This window comes from Zonotrichia leucophrys, chromosome 9, assembly GCF_028769735.1.
Source record: "Zonotrichia leucophrys gambelii isolate GWCS_2022_RI chromosome 9, RI_Zleu_2.0, whole genome shotgun sequence".
NCBI classification, from domain to species: Eukaryota; Metazoa; Chordata; class Aves; order Passeriformes; family Passerellidae; genus Zonotrichia; species Zonotrichia leucophrys.
This window is the reverse complement of record NC_088179.1, coordinates 21,013,750-21,032,542: the sequence shown is the minus strand read 5'-3', so window position 1 is coordinate 21,032,542 and position 18,793 is coordinate 21,013,750. Positions and strand designations below refer to the sequence as shown.

Below are 18,793 nucleotides of genomic sequence, written 5' to 3'. Positions count from 1 at the left end.
GCTCGTTCTCCTGCTGATGTGGGTTCCTCTCCAGGGAGAGAAGTGTTTTTCCATTGCATCCTTGGAGCAGAGCGGGGCTATGTGAGTGAACCCTGCTGTCAGGATTTTTCCTATAGCTGTATACAAAAGAAAAACCATCACTCCCTTACTTAAGCATTGTGAAGTACAAACCTCTGTAATCACTGTGATGGGGGAGTAAATGGAAAATCAGCAAGAGCTCTTTGGGAAACCCTTCCTCTACAGATTCATAGCAAGGAACAGAGTGGTACACTCAAACAGCAAATTCCTGGGGCACCACGGGGAGAGAGACAGGGGATGGTTCACTTCCAGGAGGTCAATTCACCCACAGCAATCCTCCAGGCTGCTGTTCTTCCCCAGAATATCTGGCACTGAGAACCAGCACAGGGTTTTCTTTATGCCCCTTCTGTTGCCATTGCATTTGTCTTCTCTTGAGGGCTGCCACTGTGGGCCAAAGGCACCACGGACACTCCAGCCTGGAAGGCAGCCCCAGCAGGAGTGCTTGCTGTGCCCGTGCCTGGTTTGTGCAGCTCAGTCTCACTCTGTGTCTGGCCTGGCCTGAAGGAGGCTTCTCCAGGGTAGCAAGCACCCACATCCTTTGAGGCACCTCTGTAGCATTTACCAGAATGCTAAAATTTAAATGTAAATTTTCAGGTTTTGGCTAAAGCAGAGCTGTTTGTAATCATGTGTGTGCCTCCCCAGCAGATGCAGCAGGAGCTGAGGGCTCTCCCCTCAGCCTGGCTATGGGATCAGTGCTTTAACATGTCATTTTGGCAATATGTTTTTATGCTGCTATTTGGGAACACTGCACACTAGAGATGCAGGACTTTGGTTTGTCAATTAACCTCTTTCCTTAGTGCCTCCTCTACAAAGAAAAAAATACATTAAAGGGCGACCCTATTCTTCAGGAGGGTGTCAGGTCTTTTAAAGTCATTTAAAATGTGCCAATTGTGACTGGTTAGAAACCAATCAAAACCCCATTTTTGCACTGCTTGCAGAAAACCTAATGCGGCCTTGCCCCCAGCAAACCATGTCCCCACAGTCCTGCTGAGGAATACTAATCTCTCCTTTCTTTGCCTGCTTCTCAGGGATGATATTAGTGTGTGTAAGATCCACAATGCATGAGCTGCCAGAATAGGGACGTTCTCCAGGACCCACCTGCCACAGCAGGGAAGTCCTTTGGGAGCCCCTGACCATAAATACTGGATTTACAGCCCCATCCACAGGGTGGAACAGCTGCTCCATTTGTCAAGGGCCTTTTATCAAAATTATTTATCATCCCAATATGTTTTTAATGCAGCTCAGTCTGGAGCTGAGCTACCCTAAGCCAACCAGTATTTATTTTCTCTCTTTCCCTTTTCTCTCCTGGGTTGCCTTGCATCCCAAAGACAGCCCCAGGTCTGGGAAACACCTGACCTGAAGCCACCCCCATCTGGCACGAAGCACAGATCAGTAGAACAAGAGAAACTGGCTTCTATCTTTTGTCAAATGCAAATTGCTGAGAGTTAATTAAGACACATTTCAGGAACAGTGAGGTTTGGGGTTTTTTTTTAAATTATAATCTATCCTGAGGTGTGGGTAGGGTTCAACATCTCTCCTAGGGAAAGGGGTTACAAAACTGGAACTGCAGTTGGCAAACGTGCTGACAACAAAGGTCCCACAGGCTTCAGTGGCAGCCAGGCATGCAGGGCTCTCTGAGACCAGTGAGACTGGAGGCAATACAGACCTAAACCTCCTGGGCACATATATTTTTCCAGATTTCCCTTTTTTTAAAAAAAATTATCAGTGTCTTCACCATGGCTTGTGAAATTTGTTGTTCTGCAAAGATAGGGCCACAAACACATGATGCTTCTGCCTTGTTAGGAGCACGTTGAGTACTTGCCACTTTTCCCTGCAAAAGGTGTAAGTCTTTTACACACACACACATAAAATAAAATAAAATAAAATAAAATAAAATAAAATAAAATAAAATAAAATTTTAAAAGAGTTAAACTACAGAATAGACTTTGTGTTTCAGGCTTCCCACTCATCATCAATGCCCAAAGCAGAAGCGAGTCAGAAAACAACTGGAGGTACTTAAAGGAACTCAAAGAAATCATCTGAGTAAAGTGTGAGGTTTGAGTAGGAAGACAGGGTTTGAGCCAACTGCTGTTGCCTTTCTGGGGAGGCTTCACTCAGAGGTGTTTACTTCCTCATGCCTTCATGGAGATGTGGCAGTCTATGAAAGCACTCCTCCTGGAATTAGATGAAAATGGTTTAAAAAAAAAATAAAAGAAGGAGGGGGATGTTCTAGGTCATGTCATAACAAGGAAAAGCTTTAAAAAGCTCACCTAAATATTCACCAAAGGTAAGACATGCTGTATGCTTAGGAAACGGGTGGAGAATATCAAGGCATGGGCTTTCAGACTTGCTGAAAGAGAAAATCATAACCAGAGCACCCAAAAATACCACTTCACCATCTCAGAGAGGAGGCACTCGAGTCTGGATTTATATATGGAAGGCCTTCTGCTGCAGGGATGTGGATGGAGGCTGGCTCTGGGCCCAGGAGGTCCTGTAGAGTTTATATACACTGATTGGCACATCTGCACCCATGGGAGGCAAACCCAGCAGGAAGGGACAAGGGGACCTTTCCTGGTCAGCAGGAACCTGGGAATGAAGGAGCATCCAAGATGGGAAAAGCACTGTCACACTTGTGTGATCTATATACCCTGTCAGCACAAGGATATATAGATCAAAATAAAACGGGTACATTTAAACAAGCTGATGACTTTACTGTTAACATGTGATTTCTGAATATCTACCAAAACACCAGGCAGGAAACTGTGTGGTTTTGAAAATATCTGATGAAGGCGTTGTGCATGTTCACTGGAGTGACTCCATCTTCAGTTAAGAGAGCAGAAAAGAGTGGGCTGATCCTCGGAGCAGGGGGAAACCCTGCCCACATCTGAGCTGCAGTCTGGGCTCTCATGAGTAGGTTACTACAAGGGAACCATCAGCTGGGAACGGGCAGGACACTCAGGAGAACCTTGGTGAGAAAATCACATCATCCCCAAACGACAAAGACATGACTGAGACCCCGTTCCTCTGTGCACCAGTTCTGAGTGGGAGGGATAAGCTGGAAAATTTCCTTTGAAATTCTGTCCCCTACAGGCTCAAAGCAACCACAGTATTAGAGAGACTTTAAAAAAAAATGTCATTATATATTTAATTAACTCGGAAATTTGTGTTTCTCAGTTTGTGGCTCTTAGCACATGCAGTACTGCAGCCTGCACAGAGGTTGCCAAAACCTTTGCCACCCCCAAGAGTTACAAGCCTCTCAAAAGCACATGGAGGTGACTGGGAAGGGGCACAGCTCAGATGACAGAGATTGAAGAGTGACTTCTTTGTCCATCACTGCTGTCAGAGTGGGGCTCCAGCCCCGTTCAGTGAGGGCTCTGGAAAGCTGAGTCATCTCCACATACCAAGCACGTTGTTTGTTCCATGCTCTGCTCTGTTACTGCTGCTTTGTTGCTGGTGCTTCTCTAACCCAGCCTTTGCCCAGGAGCCAGCTGCAAGGCTTGGGGCAGTGGCAAAGGCAGGAGGTGCTTTTGTGCCCTTGGATACTGAAGAGCTCCAACTGTCCTGACAGTAAGAATCCTCCTCCCTGGTGCCTGCCAAAGGGAGATGTAAAAATGAGCCACTGGTCCAGCCCACTTTCAAATCCTACTTGACCAAAGCTGGTTGTTGTGAGCTGTGTCCTGTTGGTTCCCTTCCACCACATGCTTGGAGAGAGGGGATAAAGCCATTCTGTACCACATCATCCCACCAAAATACAGAGGGGAGGTGCTGACAGCCCCACAAGGGACCTCTCTGCAAAATTTCTCTGAATTATTTAGTTGTTATAGAAGCTTTCAGTGCTCTACACAACATCTTAAGAAGGAAGTTAGCCATATTCTGACAGAAAATCCTCCATCCTCCGCACAGGCAGGTGGTGGGTTCAGCCCTTTGTGAGCTCTCAGGAGCACCAGATGACACACACAGCAAGGCTGAGTTCTGCATTTGCTGTGGCTGACACATGCTGTTCACTGAAAGAGAATTAGCCTTTACCTCTGCAAAACTGAGCATTAAGAGCTAGTCCAGCTGCTAGTAAATGGCAATTAGGCTGCTAAAAGCCCAGGTTGCTTGTGAAAAATAGGACTTGAGCTCCTGAAACATGCAGGCCCTCTTTCAGCCTGGTTTTTCATTACTTTTCAGTCTCTAACTTGATCCAGTGTTAGAGCTGAGATGCAGCTGGCCTGGGATTACCCATTAAAATAATGAAAAAACCTGTAAGACAACTGTAAGACAACAATTTCTTCCAGGCATGCAAAACAGTTGTGTTTGCCCTTACAGAATTGCCTGGGTTTTGTTTCAGCTTTGTAGATAAAGGAATGTGAGAACATAACGAGCACATCAGCCTTATACTGAGTTCAGATTAAGCACAGCAAAAACACCAATGCAGGAGCCATTTAGTCAGGAAGAAAGAAACATATGGGGTCAAGATGACATTATCTCACGTGGCACTGAAGGGAAATGTCCCTTCAGATGATCACAAGAGGCTGGGCACTTTCTAAAACACACTCAGGTGGGTGGATGTGCCACATTGGAAAACTGTAAAAAAATTCAGTGTGCCAATAAATCCTCTGCTAAATTCTCTTTGCAGAGGTTGATATAAACAAAAGTTATGATGAACAAAAGGGGAGTACACAAGCCTGCTTGGCAAGGGTGGGTCTTCCAAACATTGTGTCTGAAGTGTTTCTGTGGAGACATTTTGCTTGATTTTTCTCCCAGTTCTCACAAGATTCAGTACTTTTGCAGGGCTTGGAACCTCCACATATGAATTTTAGCTCTTATTTTAAAATAAACAACTGGAAGTTGTAACCTTAGGAAAGCAGTAGAGTATGATCCCTGAGAGGGTTAAAGAAACTGAAGTTTAGGTGACCTGAGGGTGGAGGTGATGGGATTGGTGAGGTCCCAGGTCAAAGACACCATCCATCCAGCGTGAGGAAGGCTCTCCAACCCCTCAGCTCCACTCCAGCCTTGCTGCAGCCTTGCCAGGAGTAAAATATTGGAAATGTGGGTGACAGCTTAGATTACACATCGTTAGAAACAGCCAGGATAATCTGCCTCCAGCTCCGTAAAAGGAAATCTTTAGCTAACAAACATGCTGCAGCCTTTTGAGCTGGCAGATAAGGATGGAGCAGTGGATAAAGCGTAGCTGGATACCAGGGAGGTGGTGCTGTGCAGGGAGGTGTTTCACTGTGTGGAGCAGGAGAGCTGCTCCTGGGGCAGCTTGGCCAGGAGGAGGAAGAGGAAGGTGGAGGGTCAGGTTTTTGGGTGTTGCAGTGTCACACTGCAGCCCTGGCACTGTGGGACTCTCAGGGACAGCCAGCACAGCTTGATGGGCTCTGTGCTCCTCACTGGGGCTTCATCATTGTCATCCCCATGTCCCTCCCCTGGCACTACAGCACGTGGCTTTGCTAGACAGATCCAGCAGTGGGTCAAAGAAAAGCATCAGCTTCCTTGTTTATAGAAAAACTCTGCATGAGACATCCCTGCCCTTCTCAAGGGCATCTCCATGATTTCCAGGCAGCTCTGTCCCATCTTAGGCTGTGAGATTTCCAGGCCAGGGAAGTGCTGAGGTTTTGGATCCCTTGGCATCCCAGGATCCTGGGAAGGTGCCCCATGGAGCTGCAATGCAAATGCATCACCACAGTGCTGCTGCTGCTGCCATCACCACCAGTAACAGGACAAGCAATGCTGTGTCTCTCCTGAGGGTGGGAACCTTGTGGACGTGGATTTGGCTCCTGCTGAGAAAGTCTCTGTTTGGAACAGCATGTCTCAGCTCATGGAGATTTCTCCTGCTGAGACACTCAGAATAAATTCTGCTCAAACCTTTCTAGTATGGTAAAAATAATAATAATGAAGTGGCAACACTCAGAAAGTGTACACCCAGTGGAAACCAAATTTGGGAAGATTTAGGTGATTCAGGCTTTTTTTGGGGGGCAGTTAGCAGCTAGTGCAGCTCGCCGCATGCTCGCACAACCCGAGAGCTTGGAGTCAGCTTGAATGAGTGATTCATTATTCCACACACGCTCCGGCTCCTCCGCCACTCCAGCCTGTACCCAGCTGGATCTCAGGAGAAATTCCTAGAGTGTGTAATTGTGTATAATGTGATCATCCTGCAGCAGGAAATAGGTTTGTAAGCATTCTTAGCCGGTACAATCGATGTCGTACAGATATGGTCTGCAAGGAAACCAAGTGGAGATACACATTGCAGCGAGTCACTGGAGAGCCAGGGCAGCCTTCTGGGAAGGACAGGGCAGGCAGGGAATGCATTTAAGCCCCAACAGTCACGGTACACGTAGTGCTTCATTTGATGTCTCAGCGTGGCCGTGCTCAGAGGGAGGGGGGGATGCTGATCTGCTGCAAGGCCAGATGTGGGGACAGCCCGCAGGAGCAGGCTGCAGCAGGGAGCCCGGCGGGGCTGTGTGGGTTATCTGCAGCTGGGCTGTGGCCGTGGGGACCTGCAGGGAGCTGCAGGGAGCGGGCAGAGCGAGATGGGGCTCGCAGGCTCCCCGCAAATCCCGCATCCCTGCGGGGCAGCGCAGGCTGAGCCCGCAGCACCCTCTAGAGGAACCCAGCCCGCGGCTGCAGGGAGGGCTTGAGCCGCTGTGAGGAATCTCTCCAGAAAGGCTTTTTTTCTTTTTTCTTAGGTGTATTTAACCCATCGCTGTGCAGCAGAGCAATATCGGGCCCCACCAGCACCAGGATTCCCGGTGGTCCTGCCTGGTGCTGCAGGGGATGGAGGTGAGCAGCGCCGCAGGACAGGGCGAGGCGGAGCAGAGGCTCCCCAGGAGCACCATGGCGAAATCCTCCTTGCAGGGCTCCAGGCGTGTCCCCAGCTGCAATCGGCATTGTTTTGGTGGCAGGTTTACAGGTTTAACCCAAGCTGGAGGTGCAGGTGAGGAGATGAACGTGTCACTCACAACGTGTGGTGCCTGTAAGATGCAGCTCAGTTCAGCCCAGGAGCTGTGGGCACTGCATCCCTCAGCCACGGGCTCTGTGCCCCCACACACCTGGGCAGAGCAGCTGCCAGGCCAAGAAGAGTCAGATGGATTGTTGCCTAAGAGTGACCCATCTGTGAAAATTGTGACCTTGGGGCTGCTGTAACGTGGCCCCAGCACAGCCTAAATTCCTACATGGGATTAAATGCCCAGGTTACATCTGCGTTACTCTTTCCAGCCAGGATGTGCTGGCCAATGCACAATCCTAAAAGAAATGTAGGGATTATCTGGGATTCACTGTGCATGAGACAGGGGACACCCATGGAAAAACATCCTCTAAGTGCTGTGCTGGTCTGTGGTTACAGCTGTGGCTTGTGGCTACAGCTGTCTTTGCTTCTGGAGTTTCCTTGTTTCATATCTGATACTGGTCAAAATGAAGCTTTTCTGTATAAAGAAAAACATTAACTCTACTTTAAATTACTTCCATATACAGTGCCTACTTCATATTTTTGCAGTTACAGTCCTTCTATATTTTATTTCGTAAATCATGTACCTATTTCAAGAGGAAGCATGTCTGAAATGTGAAAACCTAAAATGTAAAAAACCCCAAAAATTAAAAAGTACCACCCAAAGTCTCAAACCTATTTTTCAAGTTGAAATTTAAAAAATGCTGGGCAAGCAGCCTGAGTCCTCTCCTGAAGGACCCATTTTCTGTTTCTGTCCTGGATGCACAATGTGCACAATGGCCAGCCTGTGAGTCTGCTGGGCTTGGCTGGGCCCTTTAATGTGACTTTGTCTGATAAAGAATGGAATAAGGAAGATAAGCCAATGAAGAGAGCAGAAACACTTTTCTGCCTGTTCAGTGATAGGAACAAGGATGAATCAGATAAATGCCAAAGGCAGGACACCAGCAGCAGGACGGAGCAACAAGATGGGACAGAGGTTTGGAGCACCTCTGCTATAAGGCTGGGAGAATTGGGAATGTTCAGCCTGGAAAGAAGGCTTTGGAGTCACCTAATTATGGCATTTCAGTACCTGACAAGGGAGCCTGCAAGAAAGATGGAGAGAAACTTTTTAAAAGGGTCTGGAGTTACAGGACAAGGGGGAATCTGTTCTAACTGAGAGTAGGTTTAGACTGGATATCAGGGAAAAATTCTTCCCTGTGCTGGGGGTAAGGCTCTGGCACAAGGTGTCCAGAGAAGCTGTAGCTGCCCCAGCCCTGGAAATGCCTGGAAATGCCCCAGGCCAGGCTGGATGGGCTTGTAATGACCTGAGATAGTGGAAGGTGTCCCTGCCCATGGCAGGGGGGGACCAAGATGAGCTTTAAGGTCCATTCCAACCCAAACCATTCTGTGATTCTGCTATTGGTGTGTCCCTGGGTGACAGCCCAGCCTGCCTGTCCCCTCCCTCCCAGGTGTCCCCTCCCATTCCAGGATGGATCCAGAGCAAGAGGGCAGCTGGAGACACTGGAGCAGCCTTGTGTGAGTCTGCTTTGAGCTGTGCTTGGTTCTCCTGCTGGAGAGGTGGCTCCAGCTTTGCCTGAACTTGCCTTGTGCCCACAGCACCTCCAGTGGCCCTCAGCTGCCCAGTGGGTGCCCTGCAGCTCCCCTGAACACCCAGCCTTGGCCAGGGCAGGTTTCCCAGTCAGGACATTCCCTACAGACAGGCCATCTGCATCTGCTGGGCACTGAGCAGCACTGGCAGCATCTCCAGGGACACACACCTGTGAAGCCTCACTAACACCATCTCCCTGTCCCCCCTTTGTCCTCAAATAGGAACTCACAGAATATCTAATTATTGAGATCAGGCAGAATATGGAGAGATTACTCATCTCAGATTCCAGGGATAAACAGTTTCCTTTGCAGAATAATTTCTTTTTAACAACTCCCCCTCCCCTTTTCTCCAAATTAATTTCCATCCCAGCCATGAGCCTCTGTAGAAAATCGTGCCATAATCATTTTGAGCTAAATATTCTGTCTAATCAATCAAAGCAGTGGAACCAATTTTGAAGCTGTCACTTTTAATTTTTCCAATAAGAAGAAAATCCAGCATTTCACTCACAGCGCTGTTGTGATTCAAGCTCTCCAAACCTTTGCTCCACTGCATCAGTGCTTCAGAGCCGTACTTGAAAATGTGAAGAGCCGGCACAATTGCAGAGAAACTAAAATAAATTGATTTTTAGCAGTGAGAAGAAACCTGTTTCTTCATGTACCCTTAGACCTGGCTCACAAAACCTTTTCTTTTTTCCTTTCTTTCCTGCTTTCCTCCTCAGAACAAAAATAACTACAGCATATATTAGTGATTCCATGCATGCAGAGGGATGGCACTCATTAAAGTTGATGTGTTATTGAGAGCTTGGTGCATAAATGCCATTGAAGGGCCAGAGAACAGAAGTGTGGATGCTGGGGTGCATGAGAAAGAGAGAGAGAACCCTGCCCCTGGCATGGGACTCCTGTGGCCACATCTGACCTGTGGGAGGAGGCAGGAACAGCCTCGGCACAAAACATGGCTGGAGAAATCCATCCTGGGAAGGACAGGTTGTTAAACACCCTGGCAAGGGCACACACTGTGTGTGCAGGACAAGGAACCATCCAAGTGAGGCTGCAAACCCTGCAGCAGCAAACAGGAGCAGGCTGGGCAGGGGAACGGCAGGGGGAGTTTTGCCATCGCGTTCCTGCCTCCCCCTCGGCCAGTGCCAGCCACAGCCATGGGCTGCACTCACTCCTGCTCCTAGGGATGGATGTGAATGAAGGCAGGTCCTGTAGGAGAGGGAAAACAGCAAAAGCAGCAACAGTGCCCTCGAGCTGGGCCCCTACTTGAATCCAAAACAGAACCCATCAGCTACTGAGGGAAATGAACTCTGTCCCCCCCAAAACCAGGAAAACCACGTAGAGGAGGGAAAGGATATTCTTACAAACCCATACCTGAACTCCTGAAACTTCCAGTCTCACATTAATTTCACACCAAGATAGTCTCAGCTGTGATCCCAGGGCTCTCCTGCTGCTGGCAGGGAACCCAAGCAATGCCAGCAGGGAACCCAAGCAATGCCAGCAGCACACAGCAGCCTCAGCTGTGGCTGCCCCGTGTGACCCCACAGCCACCCTGCTGCCCCCCAGCACCCCTGGGCACCCAGCAGTGACTGTCAGCTCCCACGTGGCTCTGCTTGCTGCTGTCTCCTCTTCAGGAGCCCCCAGGTGGGATTCAGCAGGCACATATCAGCAGGGGGATGCTGGAGTGGCAGCAGAAGCCGACAGTGTCACTCAGGAGTGGCACTCACCAGTGCCTGATGTCCCTTACCTACCCTGCCTCACCCTCTGGCTCTGCTGTCTTGGTTTATTGTGTCTGTCGAGGACACAGATTGGGTTTGGAAGTTCTGAAGATGCAGAGAGCCCTCTGGCATCTGAGGAAGGAGATGAAACCTAAGAAATGGAGAAGTTAATATGTTTTCAGTTTGCAGGAGAGCTTGGAAATGCCACTGATGCTTTATTAATCTCTTCTGCCCCTGGAGGACAACAGGCAGCTGCTTCTTCCTCTCTCTCTGTGCTGAATTTCCTTTACTGGAAGTTAAAATAGACAGGGGCAAGTTAATTTTATTTTGGAGACAGAGCATTTTTGTCTGTGCCTTTCATAATGCTTTTGGATTATTAAAACTCCTTTAAACCACGACTTTTTAATCTATTCAAGAAGTCCAATTTTCTTTCTATGCTGTTTCACCCCAGCAATTTCCCTCTCCCAGGAAAACCCAAATGACTCAAGTCTAGCCTTTTTTATTGCTATTCTGGGCCTTTCCCCCTCACGTCTTGGCTGCTGATACAGAGCAAGGGCAGAACTCAAGGCAGGATGAGGCCCCCAAAACAAGGAGAAAGACACCAAAGCCAAACGTTCTGACGTGATGATCTGTTGTATTTTCAGTCCATTAATACACATTCATTTACCAGATACAAACAGAGTGGAAAGGAAAGCCATGGTTAGCAGGAACAAGGATACAAAACTCAATTCCAGCGGCCTTCACAGAAGGGATATTCTGTATCACAGCAGCACAGTCAAGGGAGGGATGCACGGAGACCTGCGCTCACACCCCAAGTGGAAGCTCTCCTTTTGCGGATTAGGTTAGCTAGAGACATAATTTCAAAAAAAAACCTGCAAAACACAACAAAATGTTCCTAAAATGGTGACTTTTGGACACTTTTTCTCATTTCCCTAGAGTCAGGACTAGGGAAAGTTGGAATTATTTACATAGAGGAGATCTTATGAAGACACTGGAAGGTTAAAAATAGAATAACCACAAATACTGGAAAATCTAACAAGAAAGCAGGCAGGGAAAGGAAAATAGGGGGGAAAAAAGTGACACCCTAAGAGGATCATTGCATTCAGTGGTCGATGTGTGGTGACTGGGGCAGCTCCACTTGGATACACTGAGATTCCCAGGCTGGCCTTGATTCAGTGCCATGATTCACTCTGGGATTGAAGCAGGATCCTGCAGAGCTCCTGGCTCCAGCAGGACCTCAGCAGGGCAGCAGCCACTGCTTGGCTGAATCCATTTGCAGAATGAGTGCCAGGAGCTGTGACAGGGTGTTCACATCTCTGGGGCACTCTGCTCATATCCTGCTCTGCTTTTCTTCCCCATGAAATGCTCTGCTGAGAGGGGTCAGCCTAGCCCAGCCTGGATCTGGGGCTCCACATGCAGCAGGAGAGGGAAATGGCATTATCCTACAGCTCTCTCACACTTGTATGGGAGTGTCCCCAAAATGCAGCTCTGTGACCAGACACAGCCCCCAGAGTGTCCTTGCCACCAGTGTTCAAGGCTGGTTACACTGAAATAACAACAGCACATCTGCACTTGATTGTACAGGGATGCTCCCTCTGGAAGGAAAAAATTCATTGGAAATAATTCATGGGAGAGTCCCAGCCAAGCAACACCTGCACTGAGCTTTTCCCAGGGACAGCACCAGCATTGCAAAATCATGTTGTGATCAAAAGAAAGGAAAATGGAGTGTTTGGGGTTTAATGGAGCACAGCTCACCAAGTCAGGGGACAAACTGAGACCAAGAGACAGATACTGAGCTGAGCACTTTGCCTCTTCCATGGAGTGGTTCTCCTATAAACTGGTTTTAGTACAGTTCTTGCAGACAATGACATTTTATCCCTCATTTTTAGATCATGCATTAACTTTACAGTGAAACATTCATCCAATCCAATATCTATACATCAAAATACATATTTAAAAATATTAGACCATTAAAATTTAAGGAAAGAAGCATGAGTTCTCAAAATGATACCTGTTAAAGAATAATTTAAAGGGAAAAGAAGTGTTCTACTCGGGTTGAATTACAAAATAAAGTCTGAGCCGGGGAGAATTTCTCATTCCCTATTGTTGTAACAAATAAATGCCACAAGAAACAGCTGATGTTTCTGGGGTTGCTAGTGCTTGAATCCACATCTCTGGTTCCAGCTCTGGGTACCGTGGGTGACCCTCTCCAGTCTGAGGCCCACACTGGTATGACAGACTAAGAAGCAGTGATTGTTCAGGTGCACAAACCAACTCTCTCAAGGTGTTCAACCTCACAGGCTTCTTAATGTAAGAAACAAACCTGCAGCAGACAGGACCCAAGGAGGCAGCTCCAGACAGCACAGCCTGGGCTGTGAATGAGCAGGGCCTTCACTGGAGTGGTCCAGCCCTCCTGTCTGTCTGTCTGGGGTGAGCAGAGCTGCTTCCACAGGGAACCTGATGGCCCCACAAGCTTTGGGGAATGCTGGGCTCTCCTCACTGTGCTCAGGCTGCACACCCTGCTTGCACTGGAATGTCTCTAAACTCCTGGTATCAGGAATTTAGCACCAACCCAGGGCAGGGATGGTCAGCACAGTGCCTCTGCTTCCACAGAGGGGAACCTCCTCCCAGCCAGAGAGCCAGCATCAGGCCTGTCTGCTACCTCAGTAATGAAAGACCTCCTTAATCAGCACCTTCTCACACCAAATCAGTCGATTACATGTCCCTCCATGGCTCTGCTGTGTCACTGGGGACCAGCAGCTACTGAGCATTGCAGAGCCGGAGTGGTTGTTCCCCAAAGCAGCCTGGCAGAGGGGGACTTAACACCTCTGGAGTTAAAAGCCCAAACAATTAGCAACCTACCATTTTAAAAGACAGTGTAAGGATAATTTAACAATTATAAAAACCTCTGCTAATATGAGGAGGAGGAGAATAAGAGCACTTAGAAGGTGACAGGAGCGTTGCACTTCAAGGTTCAGTGCGCAGGTGGTGGGGTTGAACAATTTCTGACTCTGAACATGGACCTGTGTGACTGACAAGAATTCTCTGGCAGGCTGTAATTGTTTAAAGTCAGCAGCTTCAGTCAAACTAAAACAGCTAAAAACATCAGGAGAGAAAAGCTCTGACCCTGCGCTGATGTGAAATCACAGGACACCTTTGATCTTTCTGATTAGAAATGGCCAGGGCACGCATTGCTTTGGCTCTGCAGGGGGTGACCCTAGGTCAGGTTTTTTAAGAGAAAAAATGTCAAGGGAAGATATTTCTGTGCTTACAGCATGCCAGGTAAAACCATCAACCCCCTGGACTCGAGCACATAAAATGCTGCACATGCACTTCCCAAAGGTGAACCAGACCACAGATGCCAGAAAGGAGCATAGGAGGCAACTGCATCTACAAAACACAAATGTAAAACAGTGGAAGCTGTAGGAATGGGCTGAGATTTGGAAGAACATCTGGGGTTTGTTCCCTATTTGGGTGATGCAGCAGGGACAGAATAAGCTGATGCCTATTTACAGGTCTGAACACACAAGGCAATCAGCTAAAATGTCATGCCAGCTACCCTTTGGGCATAGGTAGGTGACCAGTGGGATTATTTTCCAGTTAAAAACTGCTGGAAGACGTAGAAAAGAAAAAATATAAATCCATCTGTGAAATAAAATAAATACCAGTTCACTGGGCCTTCTGACCAAGGAGTGTTGGGCACAGTATAACCCTGGGAAGGGAAGGGATGCCTGGATAGGGGCAGCAGAAGAGCTCAGCCTCCCACTCCTCCAGATCCAACTCTCCTGAATCGTTTCCCAATGCTCCATTATCCCAGTGGCTGGCAAAGCACTGCAGGCTGCCAGGAACACCTCAGGCTGGAGCTGGACATGGAACTGGGAGACAAGGCCTCACTGCAGGATGGAGCATGGGGTCACACCCAGGCTGGTGCCCACCACACCAGGTCCTAACCCAGGAACTGTAGTGTTTTTCCCAGGATGCTGGATTGAACTGCTCTGTGCAGGGAGGTGCAAAAGAGCTTTGGAAAGTTTCTTACAGCAATGTGAAACAGGAATGTGCATGCTGAGTTTTACTCTGCTTGGGAAGACACATCCTGCATGACTGCACTCAAGGCTGTGGCTGGTTCAGTCACAAAGCAGAGCAGAGACAAGGCTTTGTCATCTGCTCCCCTTCACCCCATCTACAAATCCACACATCAGCTTGGTCTGAGCATGGTGTCAGCTTACTGGCCTTTCCCTTCTTTTGAGTAGGGGGAAAGGGATGGAAATGAAAATCTCCCCATGTGCTGCAAGATGAACACACAAGCAGAGTGCAGAGCCTGGTTCAGATCACGCTGCCTCTCCAGTCTCAGTCCTGTCACATGCAGGGCCTTGGCTTCCCCCAGCTCTGCACACCTCAGGCTTGAGTTGGAACCTTGATCCTCTCCTGAGGAAAACAGTCACACTCAGTGGGACCAAGCTGATGTGCTGTGTCTGCAAAGGCCAGCAAGCTCCAGTGATCTCCAGCACCTCCAGAGACTGCCTTCTGCCAAGCCTGAGGGCTGCTGATTGCTCCAGCTGCAATAGGAAGAGGATTTTTTCCCCTGAAGGGATGAAGAGACCGAAATGCTGATTCTGATACAGGATTGTTAGTCTGCTTCCTTTAAGAAGTGAAACACACTCAGAAAGCTGCAGGACAGCCCAAGGCAGCAGCAAATGGCACTTCCCAGCAGTGGCAGGGCTGCACAGTGTGCTCTGATGGCATGTGGAGGGGTGAGATGGGGAACTCCAGCGAGCCAAGGTGCAGACACCCAAAGCCTGAGCAGCAGCACAGGCAGCCCAGGCCTCCTGTGCAGCCACAGCACGATCACAACCACAGGATACAGCTGGCAGTGGTGACAACATCGACTGGGAGTCAGTTCCTGTCCTAGGAAGCAGCCTGCATCCTTCAGATGCTCAGAACATGCCTGAAGAAGTAACTTCTCCAGAAGTTAAACTTCTGTCTGCCACCATTTCCAAGTTTTTCTGCTCCTCTTGTCTGCTAGTGTTGATTTGCTTCAAGTTCCTCTACCAAAATCCTTCTGAAGGGCTCATTACCTTGGTGGAGAAGCTTTTTGTCTTCTTTCACATTCCAAAATCCCGTATTTTTCATTAATTTCTCTCCTGAGAACAAGACTTTAAAAGGTAAAGCACTCTGCTTCATCTTCTTAAGTCCAAACCTCCATGGGTACCATGGACTCCTTTGTTCCAACAGAGGGAAGCAAGTTTTCTTCCTCCAGAAAACGAAAGGGGAATTGTACTAAAAACCCACGAATCTTTTTCAATTCTTCTGCTGCTTTCACAGGATCATCAGTTGCTAATTTGGGCTTGCTGATGAAATCACGCAGTTGGGCTAAATTATTCACCTGGTCACTGGGAAGGCATCGAAACACCTGAGCAGAACAGAAACAAAAAATCACCTGTCAATGCAGGGGAAATGCAGCAATGCAGAGCTCCTGAGACAGAACCAAGCTTCCAGTGCAAATTCCCCAGGATGGGAGTGACTGAATGAACAGCCCAGAGAACAGGGAGGGAAGAGGTAAGTGCCTGCCCTGGATGAGGCTGGAGCAGGCAGAGGGGAAGCTCCAGGGCCTTTTCTGATCACTGCAAAAGCTCATTAAAAGGCAGAAGTAAAATTTTCTTCTACTCCAGTTACACTGTGGCTAATTACAAGTAGTAACTACACCATGGCCATTCACTGGAGCTACAGTTGATGCAAACACAAGGAGAAATCTGATCTGCTGCCTTCACGGGTGCTGTCACACTGAGAATGCACCAGCTCCAGTTTCCTGTTCACAGCTCTTGCATCTGACACTACTCATTCCTTCAAACATCTCTGAAAGTCCTGCCCCAGGAACTGGACCTGCTCTCTTTGCCCTCCCTGTGCTGTTGCTCCCATTGGCATCTGCTGCCCTTGTGAGCGATGGAGGGAGGGGGAAGCTGCTGTGCTCCTCACTTTATCAAAGATGGTGGCATTCCGAGCTGCTGTGGCAATCCACACCTCCTTGAAGAATTTGTCACAGACGGGATCCTGGTGTTCTGGGTTGAGGTCAGAGCCGCCAAGGACAACCCTGAGAAGAGAAAGGGATGGATGCTCACACAGGCTGAGGCACTGGGCACTCCCCTCCTGATAAATGCCAGGAGACAAGGAGTTTCCTTGGGACTTGCCAAACCCTGTGTGCTCCCAGTACCCTCCCACTCCCATGCCCTGTGATAATCTCTCAGCTCTAAAGCTGCTTGATTTTCTCCTTTTCTTCTGTGCAGTAACTGGCCAGATGGGAAACAGGGTGGGGAAAAAAAAAAAGGAAAAGGCCTTAAACTAAAAATGGCTGTGTTGTGGGCCAGATGGCTGCTCCCAGCAAAGAAGCTTCCTTTAAAAAGTGACATTGCCACCCAAGATTGAGAGAGTGTGCAAACGGGATCTGGAGGGGAAATACCACTTGTTTATGAGCTCTGCTAGTGAAATCCCAGAGCAAAAATAATTTGTAAAATCAAGCTGCCAAGCTGGGGAGCAGTGTGAGGAAACAGCAGCAAAACCCTGGGCTAAGCGCAGGCCAAGCAGAGCTTGGGCAGGCAGTGTTAGCCCATTGGTTAGAAAGGCTGTGGGGGCAGGTGAGGCCTGAGCAAGCCCTCCCCTGTCCCCTGTCCCCCATGCCTGCTGTGTCCCCCAGGCGCACCTGAAGCAGCGCAGGCGCAGGGACTGCGCGAAGCGGCCGGCGCGGAACTCCTGGCCGTCCATGAGCGAGGGCACGGTGTCGCTGTCCTGCACGATGATGGCCATCTCACTGTCCCTCTTGCCCAGCATGCTGCGGTCGTTGATGTTGGCAGAGCCTGGGCAGGGCACGACAGGCACAGGCAATGAATCGCTGCTGCTCCAGGTGCTCCTGCACAGCCTCCATCACCACCCTCCACTCCCACCCCTGGCACCTCTGCACCTCTTGGTCCCATGGGGAACACCCACAGCTCCAACAGGTAAATCCCCAACCTGATGCATGAAGGTTTTAGTTATTGTATTTAAGGTTTTAGCTGTTGTGTTTTTCAGATCCTGGACTGCATTAGTTTGTAAATCTGAACTCCATATTAGTAAGCTCTCTTCACATTTTGGTCAGATCCGTCTAAGCCTGAGAACCAAGGACACCATCTGCCCCAGGCCCCAAAAAGTATAAACCAAAGTGAATCAGGGTGGGGAGTAAATTGGCATATAATTAGATCTATAATCTATAAATAGATTCAGGTAATGAAGTCATATACTATAGCCCAAACTTATATCTGTCTGAGAAGCTCATGACCATTGTCCATTTTGGGTGTAGCCCCTTGGAGAGGCTTCGTCTGCCCTTAATGTACCTGAAGGTCCTTCAATAAATAAATCCACTTTTATCTTTTTAACTTTGTCTGGCCTCTGTTTCTAGGTAAGCCCAGGCATCAGCCAGGGGCTTCCTTATGGAAACACAGACCCTGAGAGGAGCTGGGGGAGAGAGAAAAAAAACCCAACTAATTTTTGTAGGCTTCAATGGAAAATTAAACCACAGCCAAGCCCAGGCCAACATTTTCAAAATTTGTTCTTTCTGTAACTTCTCAGATGCTTTTGCTGAAGGAGCCACACATCTTTAAAAAAGTCTGAACTGCATTTGGTTTGGATACTCAGTTAACCTGAGGCAGGATGAGCTCTCTGGTTAAATCACAGAATGCTTTGGCTTGGAAAACACTTTCAAGCTCCTCTCCTTTTAACCTCCCTGCCATGGTCAGGGAAACTTTCCACTAGATCAGGTTGCTGTGCCATTCAGGGGCATCTGCTCAAGACCAGCTGAGGCTTTGTTCCCCAGACAGGTTTCTCTGTCCTACACAGACATCAGAAAGCAGGGCATGGGGGAACACTGTTTGCTTGCAGCTGTTGGCTCCAAGGGAACAGCAAGATTTAGGGAGGGATAGGCATAATGAGGTCATTAACCCACAGAAAGGGCCAAAACAACAATAAAAAAATCTCCAGACACAGCTGTAAGAGACCCCCAGGCTGCAGTTAGCCATTGAGCCTCCCCAGGAACTGGATTAACTCCAGAGGAGCCAACATCTCCAGAGGAAAATCCAGCTAAGTGCCTCTCTGTCCTTTCACCCCCTCCTCCAGCCCAGGAGCTCCATGAGCACTTAATTTCCATGCACTCTCTTATGTGGAAAAGGGATGACTTCCCATCCTCTCACCAGGCAGCAGAGATGCACAGGCTGTATAAAATCTACCCTCAAGCTTATAGGTACAGAAAATAAAAACTAAGAGCTGCCTCAAGCCCCCCAGACCATCCCAGCTGGAACAACACAGCTCCTGCTGTGATATCAAACCACCTCAGAGCCACCCTGTGCACTGGGGACAGGATCTGAGAAGGTGTCAGAGGAGCAAACCTCACCACAGGGCATCTGCTTTGAAGGGAGGGAGTATTTTGAGTCTTGTAAAATCTGGTATTAAGGTATTCCTT

At 48.6% G+C, this 18,793-nt stretch overlaps 1 protein-coding gene across 4 annotated transcripts in view; it reads right to left on the bottom strand.

Annotated features, from left to right (window-relative positions):
* Positions 1 to 10,907: 10,907 nt before the first annotated feature.
* The window catches only part of PLD1 (phospholipase D1), a 73,868-nt gene continuing 65,982 nt past the window's right edge, over positions 10,908 to 18,793 (bottom strand). For all 4 annotated transcript variants that reach the window (XM_064721587.1, XM_064721586.1, XM_064721589.1 and 1 more), the window contains 3 exons: positions 17,006 to 17,159; positions 16,285 to 16,399; positions 10,908 to 15,721 (listed from right to left, as the gene is read on the bottom strand). In XM_064721587.1, the coding sequence (XP_064577657.1) occupies positions 15,497 to 15,721; positions 16,285 to 16,399; positions 17,006 to 17,159 (494 nt within the window). In that variant the 3' untranslated portion in view covers positions 10,908 to 15,496. The remainder of the gene's footprint in view (positions 15,722 to 16,284; positions 16,400 to 17,005; positions 17,160 to 18,793) is intronic.